The 12,227-nt window shown below is 42.9% G+C and overlaps 1 protein-coding gene across 2 annotated transcripts in view; it reads right to left on the bottom strand.

Moving 5' to 3' along the window:
- Vav3 (vav guanine nucleotide exchange factor 3) overlaps positions 1-12,227 on the bottom strand; it is a 328,577-nt gene that overhangs the window by 175,863 nt on the left and 140,487 nt on the right. For both annotated transcript variants that reach the window (XM_048363568.1, XM_048363566.1), the window contains exons 5-9: positions 9,135-9,243; positions 6,917-7,009; positions 5,441-5,509; positions 3,268-3,371; positions 1,421-1,520 (exon numbers count right to left, since the gene is read on the bottom strand). In XM_048363568.1, the coding sequence (XP_048219525.1) occupies positions 1,421-1,520; positions 3,268-3,371; positions 5,441-5,509; positions 6,917-7,009; positions 9,135-9,243 (475 nt within the window). The remainder of the gene's footprint in view (positions 1-1,420; positions 1,521-3,267; positions 3,372-5,440; positions 5,510-6,916; positions 7,010-9,134; positions 9,244-12,227) is intronic.

The following is a 12,227-nucleotide window of genomic DNA, read 5'->3' as shown; positions in this document are numbered from 1 at the left end:
GCAGAGGCCTCAGGGAGGTTCCAGCATGAACTTGTTGACACTCATCTCCAACCACAATTTTATATCCTTATTTAAAAACTTCTCTAGTGATTGCCCTATTAAAAACTAGTTGAATGAGCTATAAAATTTTATTGAAGTGTCACATTAATTTCTAGTCCCTGAAGAGGAACAAGAAATACAATCATAGTACTGTAGGAAGTTATTGGGAGCGAAACTAGCTTTAGCCTTAAGGTAAAAGTTATCAAGAGAAAACAGAGGTTTAAAACAAATGATAAAAATTTAGTAGTGCTTGGTTACTTACTACTATGTAAATCTGTGGGAGAGGAGAGGTAGGAATTCATGCCCACTAAGGCAAAACAAGAAAAGGGTCTGACCTGCAAATCACCCCCCTCTTTTCCCTTGTGTTACCTACCCTCACTGATGAACTAAAAAATTAAAAAATTAAAAGAGATAAATTCTGGGTTCTGGTGGCTCACATCTGTAATCCTTGCTATCAGAAGGATGATATCTGCAGATAGAGGTTCAAAGCCCTATAAGGTTAGTCAATGAGACTCTCATGTCAAATTAACTGGCAAAACTAGCCAGGCACCAGTGGCTCACGCCTGTAATCCTAGTTACTCAGAAGGCTGAAATCTGAGGATCGCAATTCGAAGCCAGCCCAGGCAAGAAAGTCCATGACTATCTCCAATTAACTACCAAAAAGAGCCAGAAGTGGAGCTGTAGCTCAAGCGGAAGAGTGCTGTCCTTGAGCTTAAGGACAGCACCCAGTTCTTGAGTCCAAGCCAAGGACCAGTGCAAGAAACAAGCCAGAACTGGAAGTGAGGCTCACTTGAGCCTTGATAGAGCACCAGCAGTAAGTGAGGAAAGTCCCATACGTGAGAGGAGAGGAACAATGCTGAAAGGGAGTGCAGTGATCCACACGCACTGAACTCATACACAGGCATACCGAACTGATTTGAAAAGGAAGGAAGGAGGAAAATAAACCCATGCATCTATCCCCACTGAAAGGATGCTCAATCCTACACACAGAGCCCTCTCGTGCAAGACTTACCACACAGAAATCTAAGCATAGCTCCATTACATTAAGCTGCCATAAGGCAGTGTTCATCTCCTGTTTGCCATGTCTTTTTCATACCCCCCTCCTCTCTCTCTCTCTCTCTCTCTCTCTCTCTCTCTCTCTCTCTCACACACACACACACACACACACACACGGCTTATCTATATCAATCTGTATCACAGAGTGCCATGGACGTAAGAACAGAATGCTCCAAGTCCTCAATTAGACTTGCCACTGTGATTATAACTACCATATAGGTTATTTTGGAATCATCTGGGTGGTGAACTAATGCAGTTACATTCAGCGAGGCGATGTTGCTTTTCATTTTACTTTATGTCATAGATGGGAAAAATCAACAGGCACCTCTAATTTTAGTTTGACATCTTCTTTTGTCTTAGAAATGTGGTCTAAATTAGAGATGGCTGACTCCACTCCGCTGCAGTACTGCCCATAGATAACCAACCTGGAAGGAAAAAAGACAGAGGGGGAAGGCCGTAAGGTCAAAGGAAGAGCGAAGCAGTGGAAGACAGAAGCAGAGTTCACACCTCTTTAAAACAACAGGAGCAGGCACACATCCCCCCCCCCCCCCGCCACACACACACAATCACAGAACCATGGCCACTCCTACAGGAATAAAAAACTCATTTTTAGTGCCAAAATTGAATGTATCACATATATTTTTATATCAGGTCGAATGTACAATCTGGCTCAATAACTGCTGTTTAATCACATATATATATTATTTGACTATAATGTTATGTTCAAATATATAATTATAAATAATATAATTGTTTATAGTTCATAATGTATTAATTTACATTTACTAAGATATAATAATTTATAATATAACTGAAGAAGTAAACTTTGGTTTGTTGTGTGTGCCAGTTCCAGGGCCTGAACTCGGGGCCCGGTGCTGTCTCTGAGCATTTTTGGCTCGAGGCTGTGTTCTACCACTTGAGCCACAGCTCCACTTCCAAGACTGTGGTGCTTCATTAGAGCTAAGAATTTCATGGGATTTCCTGCCCAGGCTGGCTATGAAGCTCAGTCCTCAGATCTCAGCCTCCTGAGCAGTCGGGATTGTCGGAATGAGCCACTGGTGCCTTGGTGCCCCAAGAGACAAACTTTTTACTCTTGACTCATGGTCAGCAGCTTTATTTTTTTACCATCACTTTCTGGTACTCACTATGCCTCCGGCTCACTAATAAACTGTGATTCTTTACTAGCTTTTAATGACGGGATATACATCATCCAGCAAGCATGAAGAGAAGCCTGAGCCGTAAGAAGCAGGGAACCATTCATGCCACGTTCTGAACTCTGAGCCCACCCACCCACATGTCCACTATTCAGATACTATGCAAAAGGCCATCTGGTTTGGGATTCTTGTTAATTCTCTACCAGAGGAAACTACTAATACAACTATTAATATTTATCTATGAGTTGACGTGAAACAACTCATAACCAACTTCATACTGCTTGAGAACGTATTGCTTAAAGTGAGGACGTGTAATATTCTAAACACAATTTCTTGATACACCAATTCATCTGAGTCATTTAGATTTTTTTTTTTTTTGCATCTATGCCAGGACTGAAGCTTGAACTCCAGACACAGCCACGATCTCGTCTTTATCATTCAAGGCTAGAGCTCTACTAATGGAGCTGCAGCTCCACTTTTGGCTTTTTTTGTGGGTGGTTAATCGGCGGTAAGAGTCTCATGGACTTTCCTGCCTAAACCAGCTTTGAAGTGTGATCCTCACACCTCAGCCTCCTTAGTAGTCAGGATTGTAACGGTGGGCCACAGGTGCCTGGCTCAGCAGAGTATTTCAACCTAGGAAGAACACTTTTGACTGTAACTCTAATCTTCCAAAACAGAGGATCATAAAATATTCAGCGTTGGAAAGAGTAGTAGGCTCCAGCTAATCGATCGCCAACACTTCCACATGGGGAAAGAGTCTCCCAGAGTTAAAATGACTGACTGACGCACAGCAGTGACAAGACCTGAGAACCAACACCAGCCTGGCAATGCAATAATTTGATGCTGTATTAAAACACGATACACACATAAAAGTCAGACTACTAGCCCCGAGATAAGCTGTCCAGTGCTCTAATTACTCTTTAGGGAGGAGTAGAAATAGCTCTTTATAAGCCCTGTAACACTAACCTCCACTGTAATTCCAAACTAATACCCATAAACTTGTAAATGTGAATATTACCTTTCCTTGTAGTTAATGAAAACTTGATATAAATTCTGGTCATTTTTATTTACAATGGAATCATGAATCTCTTGCATTAAGCTCCGATGGACTTTTACAAGCTCCTTTGAAAAGAAAATAATGTGAAAGAAGTGAGTCAGAATTAAAAAAAAAAAAAACTCACAAAACAAAGCATATCAAACCCAGAATGGCTACCGATGCCAGACCTGTAAGTCCAGATATACCGAATATGTCATACCTGACGAGGAGAGGAGAGGAAAGGAGGAGAAGGATCTAGACAAGGAAGGAGCTGGAGGGACAGGGTGAAAAAGGAGAGGAAGGAAAGGCACCGGGAGACTGGCAGAGAGGAGATGAGGGCCGTATGTACAGGAATTGCACTTTCGCATCTGACTACAAGTATCAGTTCCTGTGGGAAGAACAGTTGCTTCACTAGTTACTGAGAGATCATTTCCTTGCTGCATAAAAATCATACAGCCTTTTCACTTTATAACCACTGTAATGTCTACCCAAGTGCTTAATGGCTTATTGACAAAAATCAAGCAATGATTCATGGGCTTGGAACACAGAAATGGAGACTTGTACTTTGGTCAATTAGTGATGCCCTGGTACTAAGCTAATAATAGACTAAATTACTTGAAACCAGACCAGTAATGACATAAATAAGAAGCTGATGAATTGTACTAGATGGTTTACTACAGCAACTCAAAAGTCAGCACTTCACATTTTTCCTGATAACCAAGTAATTTTCAGCAGCCAGTAAAGACAGACAGGAAGTAAGGAAATTCAGATCAAGGAACCCAGCCTCCATCATCTCTTCCTATGTACGCTAGAGCAGAGCAGATCCACAGTGCGGCCTTTCCTTGGAAGGGTGAAAATGGCATGTGAATATACTAATCGTATCATTCTGTTTTTGTGCAGGTATTGGGGACTGAACTCAGGGACTGAGCAATGGCCCTTAGCTTTTTCACTTGTATTACCACTTGATCCACGATTCCACTTCCAATCTTTTGCTAGCTTGTTATGGATAGGAGTCTCACGGATGTTCCTGCACAGGCTGGCTTTAGATGGTGAAACTCAGATCTCAGCCAGGTCCTGAGTAGCTAGGATCACGGGTGTGAGCCACTGGCGCCTGGCTCATAGCTCTGTTACTTTTTTGAGGAGCAGGAACAAAAGCTGTAAGAAGCGAGAACTGTAGAATAGAGTGATCACACATAAGGAGTTCAAGACCCTGATTTCCTAGAATGTGTGGTTCCCTTTATGGCACACCTCCATCTCAGAGTGTAAATATCTGCCAGATGTTACAAGTCAATGAAAATGTCTTGCCCAGATCTAAATCAGAGAAAAGGACAACCTGTCAAAAGCTATCGATTGGTGTTCTGCAACACAAAACCATATAGAATCAAGATAAAAGGTAGGAACATGGGTCTTTGTGGGTCTAAAACAATAAAGGGGAAAAAAAGATAAAAGGGATTTTCTTCAGGTGACCCAAGAAGCCATGCATATGAAGCTCTTGCATATGTGTGTTCACATACGTGTGTGCATGTACACAAAGCAAAGCCAGGTCTAGAGACTTAACCCCTTGAATCTTAACTAGCAGTACCTCATTTGGCACATCAGGTGGCTTGATTCTCTATTTCTTGGCAAATACCAAGACTGTAAGATTATAAAGTGACATAAATTCAAAACGCTTCACTTAAATGAAGAGAAAATCACGTTACCATTAAAATAGTCTGTTAAATGATGAGGAAGTAATGTATCAGAAATGCAAGTTAAGTCAGATATAATTATATGAAGCAGAAACACGAAAGAGCGCCAAGGAAGGTGAGCGGAGGGAAGTGATGGGCGTCTCAGGGGCTGGAGGAAAGCAAACAGACATGCAGGAAGCACCAAGGATTAGCTAACTGAGATGGTATCCTCAGGGCAGCTGGCTATGGCTAAGCTAGAATCATACTTATCCATTTGTGTTCTGTGGTCTTTCTGACTGGTTTTTGGTTAAAGAGATAATGAATTAATTATTCAAGGAAATGAGATATAAGATCTAAGCAAGGAAATAGAGGATCCAAATGCTTAAATAACCCAAGAGAGTGCTCAAATAAGAATCTGCAGCCCATTAAGCAACTGAGGATTTTATAGAAGCACATTACAACAGTATCTATACGGTGCGCTTACTCACAGGAATGTTGATGAAGACCGAATCAAATTCCGTGGCTGTCAGAAACCGTTTTAAGGGTGCCATGAAATACTATCAGGAGAGAAGAGGGAAATAATAATGAAGCATAACTTGATTGACTCTTTATGATCTTTTTTCATCAACAAATAACAAGTATTTTACTGAATCCAACAGTTTATCAGCATTATAAGTACAAAAACAGTAGGGATTATTTTCTCGGTCTTGAGGATTTTACGGTTGAAGATGGATATAAATATAGGCTAACTTGTTTAAACTATAAAATCAAATTTAGACAAACACTTGAAGAGGGCAACAGAGGCATGGACAGAGATAGGAAGGGAAGCAGGGAGGAAGGGAGGCATGGACAGAAAAAAAGAGGAAGGGAGGGAGGGAGGAAGGGAGGGCTGGTAGGGAAGAAGGAAGGGAAGAAAGGGGGGGAGGCTAACTATTGGCCAAATTAATAAAGAATATGAATATTCTGGAGATACACTTGGAGACTTAAAAAACATCTCCCAAGGGCTTTGAAGACATTGTAAAGCCTCTTGATAGCAATGATATATTTATGTGATTTATGCATCATTTCCCTTCATCCCTTGAGAATTTCAAGGGATTTTTCTATTTAAATTTTATCGTAAAGATGATGTACAGAGAGTTACAGGTACAAGAATCAGGGAATGAGTACATTTCCTTTGGAACAGTGTCACCACCGCCCTCATTCCCTCCCAGTTTCCCCCCCTGGACACCCTTCCCCTCAAAACTGTGTGATCCATTTCCAACATAGTATCTAGTGGGTTTCACTGCTGAACTGGCTTGTTCACCCTTTCATTTCAGTATTTTGGGAGTGGAGATCAGGGGATCATAGTTAAGGTCAACTTTTTTGCTGTTGCTATTGCTGTTTCACAGAACACCAAGTCATCCAATAGCTGGACAAGGTGTGTGCACCTTTCATCCAGGCCATGGAGGAAGCACCAGAGCTGGAAACAGAGGCACGCTCCTATCATGCCCAGCAACAACAGGAAACAAGGGGGATCGCAGCCCAGGCCAGCCCAGGTCATAGACCAAGATCACAACCTGGAAATAACCCCACCCCAAACACACACACACACACACACACACACACACCCTAGAGTTGGTGCCAGTGGCTCACACCTGCAATCCTAGCTGCTTAGAGAGCTGAAATCAGAGGATCCAGTTCAAAGCCAGCAAGGGAAGATAAATCCAAGAGAGTCTTATTTCCTCCAGAAAAATAGAAAAGATAAATGGAGGTGGTGTGGCTCAAGTGGTAGAGGGCCAGCTTTGAGCAAAAAAGCTAAGCAAGAGTGTGAGTTCGAGCTCCAGTACTGGCACCAAAAAATACCCACCTATACCTGAGACCATATGGTCTTTCAATGCCAAGTTCTATGAAAATTACAATCACTTCACCCAGCAGAAATAAGGACTTGAGCGTATTAATTACATCAGTACTTAAAGATAACTTACTTTTTCTATTGACTCCAACGTTTCTGTATATTTTTCTTCTGTCTGCTTAATTTCTGCTAGGCAACAACTCCGTATATCATTTTCTGGACATTTCTGCAGTTAGGATAGAAATTAAATGATTTAATCAAATCCATATGCAGTTTATCTGGTAATATAAAGAAAAAGACCAAGACCATTGCTTTGATTGTCTTACATGTTCCACTGGAATAAAAAAAGCTAACTGAAAGATATATGTAAAGGCCTTTGCAACCTATCCTTGCAGTTTTCAGAAATTTTTTGAACCATGTAAACTTTTAGGTGATTAAGAAAAAGCTTCCACCAGGGGCTAGTAAAGCACACCTGGAATCCTAAGAACAGAAGACTTTGGGGTCCAGGTCATCACAGGCAGAAACGTTCCCAAGACCTCTTTCTGAATCCATACCGGGTAAGGCGGTACCCGCCTTTCACTCCAGCTCTGTGGGAAGCTGAGATCAGTATGCTCACGTGATCAAAAGCTCCAAGCCCCATCGGGCAGAAAAGTGCACTGGAAGAAGCTGGGCCTGGGGGGCACCTGCCTGATATCCCAGCTATGATGCTAAAAATAGTCCATGTGGGTGCCCAGGCAGGAAGAACAGACTCTCCTCCCAAAACAACCACCACTAGAGGGAGGGAGGTGTGTCTCAGCAGTAGGAAATCCTGTCTAGCAAGCACAAGGCCCCGAGTTTGAACCTCAGGACTGCTTGCTGGAAGGAAAGAAGGAAGGAAGGAAGGAAGGAAGGAGGGAGGGAGGGAGGGAGGGAGGGAGGGAAGGAGGGAAGGAAGGAAGGAAGGAAGGAAGTTTCTGACTATAAAAATATCCTGTGACACATGTTCCTAACTTGGAAATCATATAAGAGTTTCCTTAGAGTACAGCATACTTTACATATATCACAAATATAATTATTATAAAATATTTAAAAGATGATGAGTAAAAACTTCCAAACGTTTTCCCAACACCCACATCTACGTGGTTCTTTCCCCTTGGGTGTGCTGAGATTGAAGCTGGTAGAGCACTGTACCAGGATCAAGGATTCTGGGGTATAAGGGAGAAACTGGTTCAAGTACTGGGTTTGTTGTTAGCAGCTATATCGGAACACAGAGCATGGAGCCCCATGCATGAAAGCACAGAAGCCCCACTCCAAGTCCCACCCAGCTGATGGAGAAAAGTCTTCTGATAAAAGAAATGACTTCCTCACATTTCAAACTATAGGTAGTACAAAATAATTCTTCCTGAACATGCTAGATATGTTCACAGCTGATGAAGTCTAGAGGACACTTACTGGCTATCACAGCATGTGATTCTCTGATTACACTGCCTACCCAAATCACCTAGACTATGGGAAGATAGTAGATAGTCTCCTTAATTTATTTTTTTTTTCTGGTGGAGGCCCTGAGGCTTGAGCTCAAGGCCTCGTGCTCTTTCCTTTGGCTTTTTTTTTTAAATCAAAGCTGGTACACTACCACTTGAACCCCACCTCCACATCCTTTTTTGCTTGCTGTTACCCCAAGAGTTGCAAGGACTTTCCTTCCCCCACCGGCTGCAAACCAAGATTGTCAGATCTCAGCCTTCTGAGTAGCTAGGATCTCAGGTATGAGGGGCGGGTGCCCTCTTTACATTAAATTTAAAGGGGAAAAAAATGATCTGTTTTGCAAGAGGTTTTCTTCCTTAACAGTATAATTTCATGATTAACTTAAAATATATTCTACTACTCTCCTGCCACTGTTTAGCTAACTTACTAGTCTGTCATTTGCCACAGAGGCAACGCTTCCTTATGACGCAAGTGAAAGGACCAGAACAGAGATTCCTATGACTTTTTTAACTATAAAATAACATGCTCATACCTCCAGACACAAAAGCAGGTCACTGTACATCTCTAAGCAAGAAAAAAGTAGAGTAAATGAAAAAGTGTAACAGTGAGTTGAAATCATCTTTTGAGTCACCATTCTGCTAATAAGAACCCAGTCACTTGAAGAACAAATACAAGTGGCACTCACTAGACACCATGTTGAAAATGAGCTAGACAACCTGTGGGTGGGAATGGGAAGGAAAAATCGGAAAAGAGCAAGGGAAGGGATGACATTGCCCAAAAACAAATGAACTCTTTTCCTGACTTACATAACTGTAACCCCCGTACATCAACTTTATAACAACAATACATTTCTTTAAAAAAAAAAAAAAAAGACCAAGTAGAAGTCTTACCGGTTGCTGTGGTTCACCTGCTTTCATTAAGTCCTCGTACACTTCTCCCCCTTCATCTTCTCCATAAACACAGTCATAAAGGTCTTCTTCAGCTGCCACTCGGGTTTCACTAAAACAAAGAGCACGACACACTGTTTGCTACTGTATAGGATATACAGCGGTGCGAAACAGCCTGCTAAGTTTTCAAGGAGAATACAGGGAAAGTTTCCCCTGACCACCACGAGAAGCTTGAGAGGAAGAAGAACGGCCCTGTGTGAAAAGCCAACAGCCTTCCCCACCGTCTGTGTCCCCTGAAACTCAACAGCCAGAGCTCAACACTTCCTCGTTATTTACTTTGGGAGAAACTCATAAATGACTCACCTAATTCATCCGGCATTAATTGCCTTATCTGGTATGCTTTGGCATTTTGATCTACTAAAAAAATGAGAAACTGAGAAATCAAACGGTTGACTTACCCAAGATCACACAGCTAGTGAGTAGCAGAGGCATGGGTTAAAACCAAGTCCTTTAGAACTGTGAGTGTTTTAGTAACTTCACCCTGTCTCCCATTTCCTATAACCATGACCTCCATTTTACCATCCATACAGAGGGCAGTATGATAAGGAGAGGCGCAGAGAGTCAAGAAACAGCTAAAGTATTTTTAGCTGGGCTCCATGGCTCACAGCTGTCATCCTAGCTATGGAGAAGGCTCAGACAGAAGAACTGATGTGTGAAGCCAGCTGGGGCAGAAAACTCAATGAGACACTTATATTCAATTAACCAACAAAAAGCCAGAAGTGGAAGTGCGGCTCAAATGGCAGAGCACCGGCTTTGAATGGAAAAAAGTCAAGGCAGAACGCAAGGCCTTGAGTTCAAGCACCAATAAAGGTACTGAATGAATGGATGAATGAATGAATGAATGAATGAATGTATCCATCAATCAATGTTGCGAAGTAGAATGGTCATTTTACAGCAGTAGTTACTGCAAGGTCATTATCAATATCTCCTATCTACTGACTTCCAAACCATGCTCCTTCAAGGCCTTCCTCCAACACCCATAGTCTACTTTCATTTTGTTTGCATTTTGTTTAAAAGGCCAAAAGGGTAGGAGCCTTAAAGTCGATAATAGTCTCTTTAAAACCATTTGCATCTTTCGTCTGGCCTCCTAGTAGCTGAAAATAATCCCCCCTTTTCAAGCTCCCTCGAGAGACTTGGGCTTCATCCTTTAGCTCTTTATGAGAGGTGTCGATCCAGTCAACATCTTCCCTCCGCTGCGTGCTCTGCTACAACCCGAAGTCTCTCTTTAAGGACAGAGCTCAAGACTTCTATATTTGCCTTCTACAAACTAATAACTCCAGAGAAGGGAATCCACCTATAGACATGCTGGAAAGAAACATGAGTGACTCTGGAAAAAAAAAAAATTCAGCTTCCCCAGAGGCACGGCCCCTGAATACCCCTCCTGCACCTGAGCAGACAAAATTCCAGATTGCCATGAACAAAAGTAAAAACAGCGTAAGTGTAAATATCATTCTGTAACTTGGGACACTGCTCAAAGTGGGTTCACAGGATTGCTTGTCACCGATGGTTATTTGGAGGTATTTGAGAAGAATGAACTGTCAAACACCCAGAGAAAAAGCAAGTGTAGTATGAGGAGAGATCTAGTGCTTAACGGAAGCATCAGGTAAGTCTGCTGTGAGAAAAATTCATTTCAGAGTGACTGCCTCACCCCGCCATCCACCCAACCCACAGACATTTCCCCAATCTCAAGCAGCTTTCAGGCTCTCTGGTGTTCAGAATGCATAGCGCAAGAACTCTCCCACTTGGAGGAATGGAGAACAGCCCCTAAACATTTAACTTGGAATCTTCACTGAGAGAAATGAGAGTAACATGTAAGAGAAGAGCAAAAACAGCTCTGGGAAAGGTCGGGGAAGGCTTCACCCATCTGGGTCTTGAACTGGAGATTTCCCAGGAGCTATGACTGCAGCCAAGGCAGGTACCGGCTCCGCCCTCACAGAGCTTGAAGGTCCTCAGGAGTGACACTCACCCTGACTGAACCAAGAGAGAGGGAAAGCACTGCAAAGAACATTCGTGTGTGCAAAGGCAGAGTGTGAAGAGCCTGGTGCCCCCCTGGGTGTGGCTTTGCTGGGTGACAGAGCTAATGCCAAATTGTGCAGGGCCACGCATGCTCTGAGCCCGGCCTTCCCCTGGCCCCCGGGGAGCCAACAGGTGGTTTTATGCAAGAGTACAGATCATCTGGAGGAGAAACAAAGAGGAAAAGAAGTCAGTGACCCTGGAAGAATTTCTCAGTTGTACATACGGTAAAGGCAAGTAAAAGGAACACAAGAGACTTAAGATGGTGTCTTCAGCTAAGTACTGGTAGCTCAGTCCTAACTACTCAGGAAGCCGAGATCTGAGGATCATAGTTCAAAGCCAGCCTGGGCAGGAAAAGTCTGTGAGATGCTTATCTCAAAAAAAACCCCCAAAAAACCAGAAGTGGAGTCGTGGCTCAAAATGGATGAGTGCTAGCCTTAAGCAAAAAGAGCTGAAGGACAATACCCAGGCCTGAGTTCAAATGTTACAACTGACAAAAAAGGGAGAAAAAAAGATGGTGTCCTGATGAACACTTGAGCATTATGGAGAGGGAGGAAAGAAGTGACAGATGCCTTTACATTTCTGCCTCGGAAATCTGAGTAGCTGGTGGGCTTGCCTAGTGGCAGGGCCAGGGATTCCACGTGTATGGGTTTATTAGGTGGGGCTCTGGCCAGGGAGCAGTGGGGTAGTTAGGTGGGGTTGTGCAGTTCTATAACACACAGAAGGACAGCAAGGCCTGGTGAGAAGAGCATGGAGGAGCTAAGATAACAAAGGAGGAAGGACTTGACTGTAATGGGATTCGGTGTGCTACAAAGGAAAATGGTTCTTCAAGTCCATTCTACAGCTCTCGATCCCAATGATTCCACCTGTGGCTTCCAATACCACCTCCCCAACTTAGACCCTGTCTACAAACATGGGTGGGCAGAACGCGATGGGAGAGGCTTTTGCAATCCACAGGTAGAGGTGACCACAGCTGGGCTTTCAAAGAGAACATTATCAGGGCCCTGGAAATAACATCTTCTT

This window comes from Perognathus longimembris, chromosome 15, assembly GCF_023159225.1.
Source record: "Perognathus longimembris pacificus isolate PPM17 chromosome 15, ASM2315922v1, whole genome shotgun sequence".
Classification (NCBI taxonomy): Eukaryota; Metazoa; Chordata; class Mammalia; order Rodentia; family Heteromyidae; genus Perognathus; species Perognathus longimembris.
This window is presented reverse-complemented; position numbering and strand designations above follow the sequence as displayed.